Source organism: Takifugu rubripes, chromosome 19 (assembly GCF_901000725.2).
Source record: "Takifugu rubripes chromosome 19, fTakRub1.2, whole genome shotgun sequence".
Lineage (NCBI taxonomy): Eukaryota > Metazoa > Chordata > Actinopteri > Tetraodontiformes > Tetraodontidae > Takifugu > Takifugu rubripes.
The window spans coordinates 6,880,648-6,899,218 of NC_042303.1; the positions used below are offsets into that span (position 1 = coordinate 6,880,648).

General features: G+C 43.0%; 1 protein-coding gene across 1 annotated transcript in view; it reads right to left on the reverse strand.

Annotated features, from left to right (window-relative positions):
* The window catches only part of asic1b (acid-sensing (proton-gated) ion channel 1b), a 115,057-nt gene that overhangs the window by 93,829 nt on the left and 2,657 nt on the right, over window positions 1–18,571 (reverse strand). The window contains exon 2 of the mRNA XM_003973090.3: window positions 13,427–13,622. Within this exon, the coding sequence (XP_003973139.1) occupies window positions 13,427–13,622 (196 nt within the window). The remainder of the gene's footprint in view (window positions 1–13,426; window positions 13,623–18,571) is intronic.

The following is an 18,571-nucleotide window of genomic DNA, read 5'->3' on the forward strand; positions in this document are numbered from 1 at the left end:
TTTATTTACAACAAAATTTGTACACATTTTTTTCTTCTTTCGCCTGAAATCTGCCCTTCACACGTTAAGTTGTGTCAGAATCCCTTATCGATGTATTCGTTTTGCCTTACAATACCTTTAAAACAGGCTTAAGCTTCATTTAATCACTACACTGTTTAATACTGTCATCAGCATCACCATATTAGCAGTATTAGCACAAGCAGCAGGATAGTTTCTAAATACACACAAGCCCAGATGCTGATTTGCAATGACCGATGATAAACCATCTTAAGTAACATTATTATTAGCAAAGATGGTTGCACATTTCATCTGCAGAAATCTTATTTGCCCAAGCATAACATGATTAACAATAATAAAGGAGCACAGCCCAATGAAACCTAACACAAGCTAGTGCTTCAAGGCAACAATTAGCCATCCGCATTCCCGCTTCTCACCTACCAGCGTGGAATCGCTAAGAAGAATAATGTGTCATTCCGGTTCAAATGTCAAATGTCGGCCGTGAAATGCGACGTTTCTTTTCATCAGCCCTGGTTTGTTGTTACTGGCTAAGCTGTTTAAGTGCTGTTATGTGCTCATATTTTCCCCAAGTGTATTGAGCAAAGTATTATTGATGCAAGTGATGCAGGCGGAAGGTGTGAAAGTGTTGGATTGCATTTTCACTTCCTGTCAAAGAACAGGAGGAGGGAGTGAGGAAAAGGGCATCAGGAGAACTGTGAACCAGAAATGAGGGCACTGAACATATTCGATCCAGCTGCCGTGTTGGTCCTGGTATTTAGGGCTGTAATGAAAGGTAATATACATGGAAAATTTTCTAAATAACAGTTTTAGACAAGCAACAATGACAGTATTGACACGATAACACAACGACCAATTTGCTTTGGAAGTACTATTAGTCTGTAACCTTTGTGCACTGTTTTGACTAGAGGTTTGCACCACGTAATAGCTAGCTACCTTTAACTTATGCTGTTTATATTTAAGCGTGAATATTGGTTCCCCCTATTCTAATCGATCTGTAGCTGATTCGTAGCCCAGCGGCAGACCAAAACAATGGAAAGTGGGCCGGTAGTGGGAGAGATGCTTGGAGATTTCAAGAGCACTTACAGGGTGCCCTTGAGCAAGTTAGTGAACCCCCTAAATCTCAGAGCCTATATTGTTCTGAAAAGTAGGCAGCTAAAACCGTGGCAGTGTGATATGTGGGGAAAATTTTTAGTACGCAGTATAATTTCTCTTCACTGTACTCTGTATTTACAGCTAATCTACCATTTGCATATTATATGCATATTACTTTTTGTGTTATATAAAGTGAAGTTTAAAGAGTTACCTCTGCATATTTAGCAAAAAAAAAACTTTTTTAAGGATTAAAGCAGATTAAGCAATTGAAAACAATGTCAGATTTATTTTTTGTCTCCAAACATGTGCTTTATAAACAGAACTTTAACAACACTTCTTTAACTTTAAATTCTACATTAACTAACCCAGACAATCAACTAATCAACAGAGCTAACTGGCTAACACATTAGCGCCCGGCTACTCCTGTGAAAAGTGTCACTACGTACAGTATAACTTCAAACTTTAATCTGGGGACCGACATCAACGTCAAACAGGACCAATCTGAAAACCAACTACGTTTTTTCCAAATCTGTCATTTTCCCTTGTGTTGCTTTACTTCTTTGCTCTAACATGCTGTCCTCCATCACTTTTGTCTGCGGTTGTCATGGCAGCAGCATTTAACATTTGCATAGAAAATCTGCCCTCTTCTGAAAAACAATCACGATTTAATAAAAAACGTGCATTTTCCCCCTGATTCAGTTTTGAATTTAACTGTAATTTATTTGTAGCATCTTGTGATATGTGCTCGTAAGAGTAATGAGAGGCCATCAAATTATGCAGGTCTGTCAGGGCACATGGCACTATTCTGCCCATGTATTAATTGCAAACTTAAAAAAAAAAAGAACCATATGTAGTGATGAGAGTCATTTCCAACAGCTGTGAAGTAGAGCGAAACACTGCAGGTTGCTTTAGATATCGTCATTACAGCAGTGGAACCTCGTAGATCAAATTCGAGCACATCAGATCTACCTGTTGTCCAACGCTAGGCAGCTTGGTGCAACGAGATTCACCTGAAGCTCGGTGCTGACAAAATATGGATGATGCTGCTCTACATTCGGAATCCAGGACTCTTTGGAATGTTTCAGAAGTTTGTTCTCTTCCTTTTCTCCCCTTGAGCCATGTCACATTTATGTCATTTGTTCTGCGGAGAGCTATCAAACTTTGACATGTCTGTTGTTTATCGTGCTTCTTTAAATTTCCACCAGTCAAATATGACTCGAAACGAACAAATGCAATTATTGTTGAAAGAGTTGCCGTCTTTTAACTGTTGTTTTCCCATATTGAAGATTTCAGCTCAAAAACCCTGCCTGTGACAATACTCGCTCAGCGTTGTGCCTGCGGTTAAGCCTGATTTGAATTGGCTAGATTTAGTTTTTTTATTCTTAAAATCATATGTCAATGCTGCAAGATTAAACAATTGCACCTCCATTTGAAGCCTTTATACTGAGAGGCAAAGACTTCATGGTCTGAAGGTGATGACATTCTTTAATATGAATGACATCACCTTGTCATCATCTTTCTTCCGAACTTTCTCTGCAATGCAGCTGAGCAGCTTCTGCAGTGACTGTCGTGCTTATTGTTGCCGCCGAGGAGGTTATGTGACGCCCGGCGATGGTGGGTCTGTTTGTTTGCAAGATAACTCAAAAAGTTATGAGCGAATTTTAATGCTATTTTACAGGAAATGTTGATAACGGAACAGATAATCACATTTTGGAGATGTTCTCGATCCTGGAGGGACTTTTGACCTTTGATCATCCCAAAGATCAAGGGGCTTTGATCATAAAGCGGACGCGTGTATTCTAGTTTAGAATGTTACGGAAAGATTTCTTTAACCCACTGTTTCCATATAAACCGCTGATGCATTAGCGGCAGTATTGTTCCAGTTAATACGATGAGCTCCTGTATCAAGATCTTACTCAGACTAACCAAGCCGGCTAAATCTCAAGGTTTTCCGGCGTCACCTTGTTCCACTTTGACGCTGATTTTACCTTTTAAAACTCTATTTTATATGCCCCGCTTTTCAAAAGAACAAATGGATCAGCTCTGAACAAAAGGCCAGACTGTGACCGTGCATAGTAACAGCCAGTTGCTCACGGCGAACATAGGAGGACCCCTCTTAGAAAGCTGAAGTACTTCAGGCTTGAGCACAATGACCACATGAGATACATCACAGGAGGGTCCAATACAGGGCTGGCTTGAGCAGATAAGTTCAAAAGGTCACAAATCCAGGGTAGATCAACAGGTAGGAGCATTCATTTGTACCAGATAAATTCTAATTTGACTACAGCTACAACCAGCTGGGCCACCACCACGGCCTGCAGGAAGGGCAAAGAAACTCCCAGCACGTAAGCCAATGGAACATAATTTCACCCTTGCTGGCAATAACAATAAAAGCCCCACTTCTGGAATGAAATTAGAATCAACTCGCAACGGCGCAAAACACATTTCTTTCAAACACTTAACGCCAAAATTATTTGGGATTCATGATCAAACCCAAAGGGTCTTTTACTGGGAGACATTAGCATTTCAATAGAACAGAGGAAATGGAACAATTGCTAGGTGACTAATATAATATAATATAATATACTAGGGATATCCAGAACTTGGCTGGCTGATTCATCACCAACAGGATTTACTGCTCTGGACCGACATCAGCATTGTCTTATATGATTTGTATTTTGTGCCCCCCACCCCTAAATGTCTCTCTCTGTGTCCACCTACAGGTATGGTGGATTCTAAAGTTGTGCACTGACCTGCTGAGCTCTAGCTTTTGATTCATTTGCATGTTTGACATGTGTTTATTATTGCTGTTTATTATTACTATTCTCTCCTCTACCTGTCCTCTCCCCCTTTTCCCCTCTCTCTACCCAGCCCCCCATCAGCAGGAGGGCCCCCCTTATGGGCCCGGTCCTGCTCAAGGTTTCTTCCTGTTAAAGGGGAGTTTTTCCTTGCCACTGTTGCTTGTTGGGGATCAGGCCCTGGGATTCTGGAAAGCACCTAGAGACAACTTTGATTGTAACAGATGATGTATAAATAAACCAGCTACCATCTGCTTTGGCTAAAGGAGGAAGTCTGATGTGGTGGAGGATTTTAAGTGCCTTGGTTCGGTTTTTGACTTTAATCTAACATTTGAGCGATACGATCAAATTTAGCCTGTTAAAGTTTTACCATCAAAGCCTTTTTTGGACTCTTAAGTCCTCAAACGCTTTTATGGGGGGAGATTCTGTTTACTTGCGCAGAGCACCATAAAACCCATCAAGTCTCTCTTCAAGAAAACGTTTCCGGTGGCATCATTTTCACCACCTCAAGATATTCCTGTGCAAAGGAGGCTTTTGAATACAACAATCACACACTGGCTTATAACCTCGATCAACTCACACATGTGGGGGGGTCAGGGTGGGCGTCGGACCATAACCGCTTACATCAGTGGTTTATAGGTAGTCAAAGTTCCTGGATGACAATTCAAGACGTATGAACTTAATGGAACATAATGAGTATTATGACACTGTGTGCTGTGTAGGTGTCAATGCAGGATGGAATTGATCTTGTCTTAGTGCAAATTGAATTTAAAAAATGTGAATGTATCATGTTTTTTTATTTTATGTGGACCATTTTTCTCGATTTCTAATTTTAAAAAAATCTTATTTTTAAATTAGCGCTTGAGACATTTTGGGGTGTAGCAGGTCGAGTGGCTGAACTGTTACTGATTAGTCAGAGCTGATTATATACGTCAACCTTTATTTAGAATAAATGTCTTTTAAAAAATGTCTCCAGTTTAAAATACATCACCAATTAGCATGAACATACCAACGTTGCTAATTGTTGAATTTATCCAGATGCAGTCAGTCTGTGTGAATACATAAGTTTACTAAGTTCAATAGTTTCTAAAGTGAGTCATATTTGCTGCATTCCATGATGGCTGTCTGCAGAAACACTGCGGAAAACAAAATGTGGGTAGAAGACGGACAGCCTGTGTTTCTCAGTGCTTATCAGGTCCAGCCTCTCGTCACTTACGTGTAAACTGAGGGATGCAGTCATGCATGGCGCTGTTAAGTTGGAGTGTCCTTTGACCAGCAAAATTAAGCTCAGCTCCTGGACTCAACGAGGCTTTGAACCAGAAAACCTACAAGTGTCTAGAATTTGTCACCAGAAAAGGACCCGCTGAGTCACTCACCCATCAACACCCATCTGCTCCTTTTCTTCCATTTCGTTGCACCAAACATAAACTTAATTATTATGAACTAAAAATAAACTAAAACTAAAAATACTTAAGTGCCAAAATAACTACCGTACTGTCTCTTAATCTCTTAGAACTGCGGGTGTAAAACAGATCAAATTATATTCTAGAATTTGCCCTGCGTGTACAGGACAATCCTGCACTGAGTGAGATAATGCTAACAATAGATCAGCATTTAGCTAAGCAAGCAGCATTTCCTTGTTATGCTATTTGAATAGTGGCGACAGAACCAGCAGGTGGAAGTGTCACTGCGTTGTTCAACACTGATCTAATCGACTATTTTTGAAAAAGCCATCTTAACTGTGAAACAACACCAGGATCAGGATAGCTAGCAGCCAAAATGCAGCAAAGCTAAAGCACTCCAGGGGCGTCATCGCCGTAGGTCAAGGTCGGTTATTTAACAAATGATACAGTCTCAACCAACATCTGATAACAATGTCTTTTATTTGTCTAACGGCGCTTCACATTCTAACGGTGTAGCTGATATCAGCATTAAACATCCACTGAAACCCATAAGTCCTCGGAGTCGCTGTGTCTCAACCGCTGGCAACGACCTCTGAAAATCTTCTTGCAAATCCAACAAGATTGAAGATGCTTTATTATAATGCAGGTCAGCAAAACAGCGTAACTCCTACTGTGTCTCTTAGTCCATCTTTCTTGAGTTTCCTGAGGAAACGATGCCGTCCCGGTGAGCCTGCCTCACTTGTAGCTATTAGTCTTCAGGTAATGTGTGCGTTTAGTTTAAATCTTCCATTCGCCTTTCATAAAAAACATCATCTCTTACCTATCGACCCGGCTGCTTATTTCCCGGATAAGAAAAAACCTCAACTCAGAGGCAGTATTTTATCAGTAGCTGCCATCGCCTCACCACTGATTCCTTACATAGTGGCGCGTTATTCTCTTATGAACTTGAAAACAGCAAAAGGTACATTATATAAATGCCTTTGCAGCAGAACAACCTCAACACACACACACATATACTGTACACACACACACACTAACACACATTCTTACATGCTGCTGACTCCTGCAACTTCCTGATTTGTGAAAGCTAAATAAAGATTCAAAGAGAGCACAAGCATTTTTGATGAGGTAATTCTGAAGTTGCACATCAGCATCTATAAAAGGTAGAATCTCACAAACACACACGCGCGCGCACGCATGCGTACGCCCACATTTTTTACTGTCTATTGCAGTCTATTGCGCGGACGCGGTGAAAACGGTGCCTGCTCCTTTCTGTGGCCTACACACGGTGAACTGGGTCGGCCTGAAGCGCGCAGTCAGCAACTGTAAAAATGCTTTCTGATGCTTTTAAATTCCCACATAATCTCCCACATTTGGCCAAAAATTCACTGACGGGTAAGTAAAACCCAGGGTGAATTAATCAAACTTTACAGAGCTTGCTGGACTTTATTCCATGAACAAAGAAAGTTTGTTTTTAATCCCATTTATTTTTGTGTTATCGTCTTTCAGTCTGAGGCTGTTTACAATAACATGTCACCACTTTGCATTTCAAATGTTGCCCTTAACAGCAACAGCTTTGCTTTCCATGCGTGATTTGTATTTTTCTTTGATTTAATGAATAGATATCCCACTGGGATGACAACTCAGCACCCTGGATATTCCATTTTAGACGTGCGGAAAATTCGAATCGATCAAATTCGCCGTGCTGCGTGGCCTCTTAACTTCCTGTGAGTGATTGTGATTGATGCAGAACAGTTGGTGACTCTACTGGGTCCAGTAACTGTATAACTTGCTTGAGTTATCTATATGCTGAGCTGCTGGCCTGTTGCCAGGGAGACGGGTGCTTTAAATGTAGTAAATGTAAAAATGGAGGTGATTTATGTCCAAATCGTGGTGCACCTAAAGTTGACAGCGGGAAGGTCGGGGAGGGGGTACGATCGCACAAACATAAAAGTGATGTATAGCTCAGTCAGGTCAAAGTTAACTTTACGACATCACCAAAGTCATGAATTGAAGCTCACTGAGAACTTTTGGACTCTGCTGGAGTATGAAACTATTCCGATGAGAGGAGTGGGCTCCAAACCCAGCTAAATCCACTACTTTACAATATAAACAGGTATTTATTGTGGGTTGTTTTTTTTTATTGGCTCAAAATAAATGCTACATTAATGACAAGGTGTTATGTTTGACATTACAAATATTCTTGGCCAAAATTCTGCCAAAAGCTTCTGGATGATATCAGCTACAACCAAGGTTACAAAGGTCAAGTAACCCTGAGCCCACACACACATCCTGGACCAGAACTGGTGATATTTGAGTTGAAATAGTTCGTATCGAAGCAGCGCTATGCGGGACTACGTAACCCGGACACACTTTGCACCAGGATGGACGTGCCATTCTAAATTCTTATTTTACGTGGTTTTAACAGTTTATACGCAGCAGCTGTGAAGTGGCCCGTTCAGCTTCTCTTCACCGGGCCTTCAATTCACATCCACAATGGAAATAGTGTTAAGCATCTCCAACGTAAACACATTAACTGCCTGGTGCATTTATGGGTACAGTAATAAATAAATAAAAACAGGAGTTATGGAAATGACGGGAGAGGAATCGATGCGGCAGCGCAGCTAATATTTATTTTGGGCCTGGATATATTGGCCTGTGGGGCGGTGCGCCACCTGTCAGATTCCTGCCATCGATCCGTGCGGCCGTCTGCAGAATTTAAACCACGCTTCCGGTCTTCGCGCACTGACGCGAAGCGAGGGCGCTCCGCATCGCGGGCACGACGACGGCGAAACCTCAGACTCTACCCTGCTTCTCATGCAGCCTGTGCGCTGGTCTCCTCCAGCGGCTCTCAATTCCCACCTCATCCCTCTCCTTCCCGCTGGCTGTTTGCCACCGCTAACCCCCCCGAGCCAGAGACGCGCCCGCCGACACACTCTGGCATTCTTATTCCGACACAGTTTTCCTGCCCTCTTCACTTTCTCTTATCTCGGAGGCTCCAAAGCCTCGTGCAGCCGACCGTCTCCTCTGATCTCGAACTGTGTTCATAATTGATTCTTTCAGGGATGCGTTTTGTCCCTCTTGCTCGCTCTTGCCCTCCCTCCATTGTGGATCTCTCCAACACAACGCAATGGTGAAAGTCCATTTTTTTAAAAAAAAGGTAATATCAAACAACACAATTCTGCTGAAGTGGTTTTATAGCACAGTTTCTGGTTTTATACCCAGGTCATCCAAAACAGTAAATTTGAAGACTTTATTCTTCCTCATTTAGTCTGAGACTTTCATTGACATCGTGAGTAAATGTTTGGCCTAAACATCCCGTGCCCGCTCTGTCAGAGATGTTGCCGAGAGGTTTTCTTTTCATTACGGATGCATCCATTAGTCACTGAGACCCCCCCCCCAATTGATCCACGTCTTTAAGTTCTACAGTAATCACGAATTGATTGATTCATCCACAAGAGGTAAAGTGGTGGGAATCATCTGAGTAAGAACAGCAGAATCATCAGCTTTGGGTTGATGGATGGGCCATGAATATTAATGAGCAAGGAAAAAAGAAACAGAGGTGAGCTGTGTCAAAAAGAGACGATGGCAGAGAGAGATTAAAGCAGGTATGAACGAGCAACAACGGCGGCTAACTCAAAAGGCTAATCAGATTTAAGGGGAAACTAAGTCAATTAGACAAGACGATCCTGCTTCTGAGCTCATTCCACCATAGTTTGGTAGGAGTAACCACACTGGACATCCCGTCCCATTTCAAGCGGACAACCTTCTGTCCTACACCAGTGTGTTTTTTTTTCTGCCGACTGCGAGTGCAGTCAAGATAGCACAAGTGCTTTAGCCCAGTTTTTCCTGTATAAAGTTAGCTGCGTTGGCACGTTATGCCCAACAAACCTCCAAGAGGGTAAGTTCATCCATTTTAGAACAATCACACGACACGGATGAGCAGTCAAAATAGCGAAAAGAGGACAGGCCGGGACCTCCGTGCACCATGACTGTAAACACAATTTAATCCACTGCGTTGAACAACAGCGTTTATTAATTCGAGACGCCACATTGTGTTGGCAAATGTGACCCATCGGCTGAAGGGCTCTTCGCTATCGATCGCCGTTCTGTGCACAAACAAAGGTGGACTCTGAGGGTTAGTGGGTTGCACGGGGGGGGGGATGCAAAGGTCGCGCAGTCTATCGGGATAAAAAGCACAACTTTAATAATGTATTGACCATTGAAATGAATCCATGATTAATTGGGATGTAGATGAGCAGATAAAAATTGCCTTCGAGATGCTTGAATCACTCTACTGATGAACAAAAGTTCATGCGAATTTTAACGGGGGTAAATTCCGTTCAGTAGGAACGCACCAGAGCGAGTAAGTAATTGAATGAAGCGAGCGGCTGCAGAAGGGAGATACCGTTCAGCTGAGCGGCGTCTGGGAGGTTAAATGAGCACACACCTTTTTATTCATCCCGATAGCTCTGCTGCCGCTTTTGTCTTTGCGCCGCACTCAGCCGCTCTGTTCCGATTGATACCGAGGACTTTGTTGTTACCTCAGCCTCTGTCGATCTGCCCCCCCCCCTACTTTTTACCTTGTTTCCTCCTCATTAGCTTTTCATTATGCTCGCTAGCAGACCTTCAGCTTCTGTCTTAAACTCCTGCAAAGGCTGCCTGCTTCCCCAGGTGCCTGCCGTCAGATGCGGCCGTCTCAAAAAGCCCAACTTAACACGAATCATTATCGGCGTTCCAGAAAAGCCGTTGAGTAGAACCCATCCTTCCCAACCAGTTTAGTCCCACTTGAGTCCATAGGCCCTGTACTTAAACAAATTTAATGATGTTGTTGGTACCGCAGGCGCTTCAGATTTCTTTTTATGCCCAGGAGCAACATTTCAAGCTTTAGGCCAAATATTTACGACTAACGGACTCAGATCGAAAGCAGAATACACAAGTAAAAAGCCCAACTAGCCTGATTTCTAATTAGGAAAATGGTTTCTAACTGGAATGAGGAGGGAACGATTCAGAGAGGGATCCCTGCAGAAAAACCAGTGGCACGCACGCTGCTCTTTGGTTTGCTGCTTTATTTATTGTTTTATTATATAGTGATCATACTTGACGAACGTCGGAAGGTCACAGTGTACTTGGAAAACCTTAACACGCGCCTAAAAATGATGTGAAATCAATAGTGACACAGTAGAAGCTGCGCAGCATCAAAGTCCTGTCATCTTTTTTTTTTTTTTTTTTTGCTTCCAGCGTGCAGGCGGAGGTTCGCTCTTATCGGCGCTTGCATCCAGTTTCACCGCTGCTACGCCCTCACAGTTTTCCATTTTTATCTGAAACGCGGATAAATTGGGGCTGCGAGAGTGTTCGGCGGCGACGCCGTCTGCGGGGGGAGCGATCGACGTTGGCAGCAGGCCACAGCCGGGGCGCAGCTTCCACGGAGAAACCGCTGATCCCGCGAGTAAACAACCAGAAGCTGTCGAGAGTGTTAATCACAGTTTACTGCTCACATGTTCTGAATGCAGAATGCTAAGGGAGGGGGGAGGGGGGGGGGGTAGATCCTTTCTACTCCATTAGTAGTCTCTGTGAACCGGTTCTGTGCGGCTCCACTGCTGTATCATATGTTATAGGCAGGCGCAGCCAACACAGCCGATACAGAGTCACTGGTGGGTGTGGCGGGTTTGATGGGACAACTAGGACATCTGACTCTGGACCTATAAAGGTTCCCGGAATGGGTGACAAGGATCAATCACGTCTCATCCTCTGAAGAACCGGGCACGGATTACCAATCTTTATTTATCAATCTTTATTTATATAGCGGGGCTTTCCAGAATTGCAGGGCCTGACCCCCAACAAGCAACAGCGGCAAGGAAAAACTCCCCTTTAACAGGAAGAAACCTTGAGCAGGACCAGGCTCATGTAGGGGGATTAAGTCCTAAAGAGCTGTTACAGGCAAAACTTTGATATTAACTTCAGGAAAACCCTAAATAATGATCCAGTCTATAGAATTCTGGGTTGGATCACAAAAACATGGTTCAATGATTCTACTAACTACATAATACTGCAGAGAATCCTGAGGTAACACACACACACACACACACACACACACATATTTTCGGACTTCCAGCAGGTTCCTTCTAGTCAACCATTAATTAGAAGAATGTTTATTCTCCAACCAAAACCTCTTAAATAAGTGCTGAGGTCATTTTGGCCACCACTCATCATCTTTGAGGTGAACAAACAATGAATGTTTATTATTTTGACCAGTTGTGTTTATTAGGGACAAATAGAGAAATTGGCCTCCAGCACATCTGAGGCAATATTTTAGGGTTTTAAGAGACTTCGATCAAGTCAAAGCAACAGAAACGCTGAAGATATGTTGATATATTCAGCAGGACGCCAGCCAACATCTGGCTGCATCAGCAGCACTCAGCTTTGTTTGCTTTGTCAGGATTTACTCCCTCTGTCAGTTCAAATTTGAACTTCTCTACCGTGTTTTCATTTTAAATCCTGCGGTAAATACTGGGAGTACACAGAACGCAGCGCCTAATCTCAAATTAGGATTCCTGATCTAGGCGTTCTTCTGGACCGGCACCAAAATCGAATTTGTCCCCGGGGGAAGGGTTACCGCACTACCGCCGCCACAGACATGGCGTATCACCCCGGCAGCCCACCACTGCGAGAGGCGGCCCGGGTCGTGCAGAGGCGAAACAAAAGAACACTCCGATGGTTAAAGACCTAACCTTCATCCCACCAACGCCCCCGCAGGAGAAATGCATTTATTTGGGAGTTATTTCACCAGGAAGGAAGGAAGCAGAGCCCCAGAGACGGCGACCGCACGCTTGACAGGCGTTGGCCAACGTTCTCTTTCATCCAGGTCGGAGAGAATCTTAAGAAAATTCACCTTCTTTTCTTTTTTTGGAAGACATTTCACCAAAACTTCAGTTATGAACCCGAGTTAAAACCAAGTTATAAATCACCAACGACCACTAATGACCAGTCAGGACACCAACACACTTAAATGACCTTTAACTGAAGAGGCCTGTTGAGCAAGAGGTGAAACTTCAATGAAACCTAAACGTCCACTTGAGTTCTCTTAAGTTTGACAGGCTGTTTTTTTTACCCACAATCCATAGCTGTAGTTTTAGCCCCAGAAAATAACTAAAAAAACTTAACCCAGTTATCCAGTAGTGATGTAATCATAACTCGCAAAAGAGAACACATGCGTTGTTTTATTATATTTTTTTAATTACTTATTTTGATCGATCCTCAGCATGCGCCTGAAGCAGATGATTCCTCCCCAAACACAGCAACTCCCACAGCTGCATTTACATGAAATCCCTTTAAAACAGCACAAAAAGGCATTTGTCCTCAGGAAAGATGATTTATTATTTGCTACTGACTGGAGCGGAGAGTGTTGAGAGGATCTGAGCAGATGTGCTTCGAAAGGTCGCGCAGATCCTCGATAATGAGAGGATAAATGAAAGAAAAGGAAACCTTCAGAGCAACACCTGAGGAGCTGCTGCTCAGAAACGGGCGTCTGTTATGCTGCGAGAGGATCCACACCAAACTCAACTCCTCTGTCTCCATCTTCACAAGGGAAACGGCAAGCCAGCTTCTCTTAAAGGCGGGGGGCTGATTTTTCCATACGGTCCCCAGAAGGAGAAGCCAGACATCACAGAGATGTTTTCAACCGCCTGTGTTCCGTCCCTGATTTGCTAAGGTTAAACGGTCAACTCCGACTGTTCTACAACTCAGGCTAATGGCGGGCTTCAAGCGCGTCCGAGTGTCCACCAGTATGAAACAGAGAGATTCTAATTGGTTTAATGACCCCCCCCCCATACACACACACTCACACACCCAACCTCAGGAACCAAAACGAAGAGCCATAATAAAATATAGAACCAAGTTTCTTTAACCACAATGAATTTCTCTATATGCGATAATTCAACGTTTTGATTCCCAGAGGCAAACTAAAGCGGTGACTGCTCGGCTGAGGTCATAGTAATCGCGCTGTATTAGCCCGAATAAGCGCTGACCTTGTTTTGCAAAAACACGAACCCTCATATTGGCTGGCCTCAGACGGCCTCGCGGAGGGCGTTTAATCAGCGGTGCCGGCTGACTCACCACGTCGAAGTTGTCAGCACTGCACTCGGAGCCCCGGTAGAAGCAGGAGAGTAGCATGTCTTTGATGTCGTGGCCCGTTCTGTCATAGAACTCCCGCATGTTGAAGGGCCGCGGCTTGTAGTTGTCGAAGTCGGCCCTCTCCTTCAGGACCTGCAGGACGTTTTCCTCCACCAGGTGCGGGTCTCGGATCTCGTACCTGGAAACGAAGGGGCCAGTTAAAAAATGAACGGCTGGCGTTTCGAATGCCGACAAAATCGGCATGAGCCAACAGAATGTTTTGAGCCGCATCAAAGTTTGTTTACTCTTTTGAACACATGGAAACGAACCTTATCTCAAAGATAAACACGTTTTTTTATAATGTCATTACAATTTAAATGCAGGGTAGTATAACATTCAAGATTTATTCGGCGTACTTACAGAAGCAGTTTAAATTTAGCTCTGTGCCTAAAAGAGCTTTATGTGTGACAAGTAAAGAAATGTGGCAAAGTAGTTAAAAGCTAGTAGTAAGCTAAGCTAGTAGTAGCTACACTAATATTAAATATAAATGTCCAGTGCCACAAAACATTTGTGTTGTGTGTTTCTGCTGGAAAATGCAACGATGCCCATCTGTTATGATATGATATGAATGATAACAATATATTATTATTGTCTGGGTTTTGCTGCAGCCTGTTTTAGCGTATTTTAGTCAAACACGATCATATGTTCATATTTAAATGCCTCATGGTTATTTCCAGCCCCTGGTCAGTTAAATTAATGGCCCTGGACCTACATTGTCATGATGAAACAGCCTTCAGTCAATCCTTATTATCAATCACAGCATCAAATTTAGCCGCGCTCTTTGAGAAATACAAATTAGCAGTAAGCTTGTTTTTAAACCCGCGCATATTATCTGTCCTGCTGTCGCAGAGCGTCAACAGTATTATCCACAGATTGTCTGTCAGCCAGCTCTTAAGTGGGACAAAATCTTTCATTTCATTGTTTAATAGATTTATTTTTACGCACTTGGGACAAGTGGTAGAGGAAAACAGTGCTTTCTTAGTAATGTCCCCTCTCCCTTTGTAGATTTCACTAGAGACAATAATGGAATAACGGGGGGGTGGGGGGGGGGGGGGGGGCACCCGTATCTGCTTTGTAAAACAACAAAGTTCAACTCATCTGGGCTTACTGGAAGAGATCACTAAAGCAATCTTTATAAGTATAATAATAACTTCTGTGTCCCACCGATGACCCCCGACAGAGGAACAGGACGTCACTGGTCCAAATTATACAGCCTTAAAATTTAAGCACAGCGGAGAGATGCTTGTCAAGAGAACAATTTACGTCGACAATATATCGACAATACGAAAGGGAACGGCGCAATAAAGACGTACATAGAGGGTTTAATGAAAAGCGCGGAAATGAGGATTCTGCTTGGTTCAGAAATTCCAATTTTAATTGCGACAAATGTGACAACAGCTGCCATTTTTGACAGGCCTTGTGTAGCTTGGCTTTAAAGAAAAAAAGAATGAATTGCCCTCAAAGCAGGATGAGCAAGAATTTGAACAGAAAATCACAATAAAACAACAAAGGCGCACACTTCCCTGCCGACAATAACTGTGTTGAATGACTCTGCAGATGCCAACAACAGTCATTTTTCCCTGAGTACGAGCACTATTTCAAAAGGTAATTGCTTATAAATCATAATAATTTCCACAACTTTTTTTTTCTTCTTAAATTCCACAGCGCCCGACCTTGTCTGTGCTCGTGAGCAAGATTTTAATGACGGGAATAAAACACAATGATCTGACATTATAGTGCTTTGCCTACTGACAGATGACATTTCAACTGATGGTATTGTGCTTCAACCAAATGATCTTGTGTTGCACAACAGCTACAGGGACGCTCAGCTGCTATGATATTTTTAGCGTTTTAAATGAGTGATGGTTCTTTCTGATGTCCTCCTATGATGATACACTATAATGAGAATACATATGCCTGGAAAGGCTCTCATCTGATTATATATTTCACTGCACAAATAGTCTAAATTCTTCATTAGTCACTTCATAAATATGTCACGTCATTAAGAGTGTCTTGCAATAAATAAGCGTCGCCCATACTAGCTTTTATGTACTGCTTTTTTGGACAATAATTGTTTATTCTTGACCTGTTATAAAAATAGACCATTAGATTGGTGAATCATTTCATTCCAGATCTTCCAGAAATGGCCTCAGTGTTCTGCTCAAACTCTTATCAGATTGATTGGGCTGAACGGGCGACTTTTCCCACCTCTTGGCATTTTTGCCTGAGCAGTGGAACTTTACTAACCACCAACTCAAACCAAGAATAAGCTTTATTTACTGTACTTAATACAACACAGTATTATTTCAGTATCAATAATGCAGTCCAATGTCACAGCTCAAAGTGGCGTTCTTAAAGCTACGGTGGAGGAAACCTGGCTGTGTCTTCAGCCTCTATCCTACCAGCAACAGAAAGCTGCTGGGAGAGCACTCAAGGCCTCGGATCCAGAGTCAGGAGGCTTAGCTTGAAGTGGGCAATCGCAATAACATGGGAATCTTTTAATATCGCCTCGCCGGTGTTCCCTAAAGTGATCGCCGTAAGGGCGGAGGGGAACAAATTAAATTATGGACCACAAGTACTTTCACTTTCATAAAACGAATGAAGACACATCTGCATCTGCTCACTGCTGCCTCATAAGGGATCCAGCAGAAAGACCTGATTATTCTTCACGGTTTAAAAAAACAGTATTTTCCCTATTTTCTTCATGAATATATTTTAAACTCCACTAAATTAATCTTGGCCCAACTCAAGCCAAGTCAGGCCATTCTATTTAATATAATAGGATGAAGAATCATAGCAATAAAATATTTAAAAACGAACGATAAACCATATTTCCATAAGTTGTCTTAATAATGACTATAATAAGAAGACACAGGTCAGGATTTCATGCTCAAACCAGTAATGCAGCTGTCAGCGAGACTGACTTGTTTAGGTAAAAATAAATAAATGCGGGGTTAAAAGAGATTTAAGAATTGATAAATGGAACACAGAGATGGTGGCATTTTAATTTGAAAGTCTTTGTTTGTGTCTGTTTTGAAATACAAACCGGCATTGTGGGAAAAGAGCGGGACCATATCAGGAAGCGAGTTATGGTTAAGTCCATACGTATCTTTTGAAAATAAAATAAACTTATGCACTCAAATGCAGCACATCAGAAGTTAGCAACCCTGTAGGATGAATGTCAGATGAGTAGCTCAGGCTTCCCGGGTGAAGAGAGCCGTGTGTCTTCAGCCTCGCAGCAAAAGTTAACACCATGTTTCCTAATGAAACAGAAGAGACTCGGCCCAATTCCAGAACCCTGTGGTGCACCACAACAGACACTGGTGTTTCTACAGGACATGTACATGAACATGTGCTAAACCGGGCTAAAACAGTACCCATTACGCCTTGTTCAAGTCTTTTAGTGAGAAAATGTGACTCTTTGTGCTAAGTAGTACTAAAATTTAGTCAACTGCAATAAAAAAAAATGACGTCAGTATAAGTTGAAAATAGCTGCAAAGTCATCTCTTCCTCATCACAGAGTGGCTTCAAAAAGGTTTCTTAGCAACAGTTTCAACTCCTCTGGCAATAAAGGCCACAGGCTGCGAGGCAAAACAACAAACACCTTGTGAACTCATCTCAGGTAATTATCCAATTAGCGTTTCATTCGGTGTAATAATGGGGATTAGGCTGTTTTGTGCCATGTCCCTGAGATGTAACTCCAACGATTCCAAGTCACAAAATTGTAATGTTTTCTTAATGACGGCACACCTGTTCTGCATTTATGAGCGTAGACGAGTGAGACCCACCTCGATGGGATCACAAACAATGTGCTGATCGCCGCCAAGCCGAACAAAGAAGCAACAAACATGAATCACACTTGTTTTGAGCATGTGAGCCCTGTAATGAACCCTTTGTGCATGCTATGACATAAGCAGAAACAGTAAATTACATTCATGATCATAGCTGACACAGACTGGAGTCAAAATGACAGATGCACAATTTTCCAGATATAAAAAAACATTATTACTGTTCATTCAGAGTGCCTTTCTAACTACGATTTGCTTGCTAGCTGAGCTGACCCAACACTTTTTAGGCCCCACCCACGTCCAGGACTCACTCGTAGTCCCCAATTAGCCGCCTCGAAACAATGAAGATAAATATTAAAACAAATCAATGCTGGCACGGTGAAGGCAAAGTTTCTAGCGGCTCAACTAGAAACACCTGCAGTCTGACACGGTGACAGTTGGGGCGTCCCTGCACGCGTGGCTGTCCTCTGCCCAGACCCCCCACACACACACACACACACACACACACAGAGCCATCCGTTGCACTCTCATCTGACATGTTCTGAAGAAAAGAACCGGCAGCGCGTAACCAAGGTGCATGAAAAGAAGGCTCCATTTTAATTTAAAACGAGCGCCTACGGGAAGCCTTTCTGATTATATTCAAGCTGTTCCGAGTCCGTCAAAGAGCCGAGACCTTGACCGATTTGGTAGAAAAGCACGGGAACGTCTCTCCAAAGACGAAATCAAACGTCAGGAAGGAAAGAGAAGGATGAGCGAGAGAGACGGCTCTGATGCTCGACAAACAGCGCTAATTACGCAGGGATGGATTTATTCATCGCGCAGTTTACAGGAGGCAAGTTAATTGCATCCCTGTGCAGCTCCCTCGGCCTGAACTCGTGTCGTTCCAGAGCAGCCCCAGTCACATCCTTCATTGTTCCCCCTCCCCTCCTCACATGTCTATTCACTATAAAAACAGGTGGAGTCACATGTTCCTATAAACACAGAAATGGCATCTAAGGCACCGCTGTAGCGCTGTGGCCCCCAGGCGGGGAATGAATTTCCTTTCCTGTAAGGTTATCACCTGTAATATGGAGGCATGGAGGGGCCACGAAGCAATGATATTTATGACGGAGAACGGGAATCGGTTTTGTGTCATTTGTGCAGCAGAACCGCGTGGATCAGTACACCAAAAACACACTGACTGGTGTGTTTGAGACACTATAAAAGAGTTTGTCCATACTAGATGCTTGTGCTGACCCATACCTACAGGGTACGATAAACGTGAGACAATCCAAGTGAGAGCTACGTATATTCAGAGATA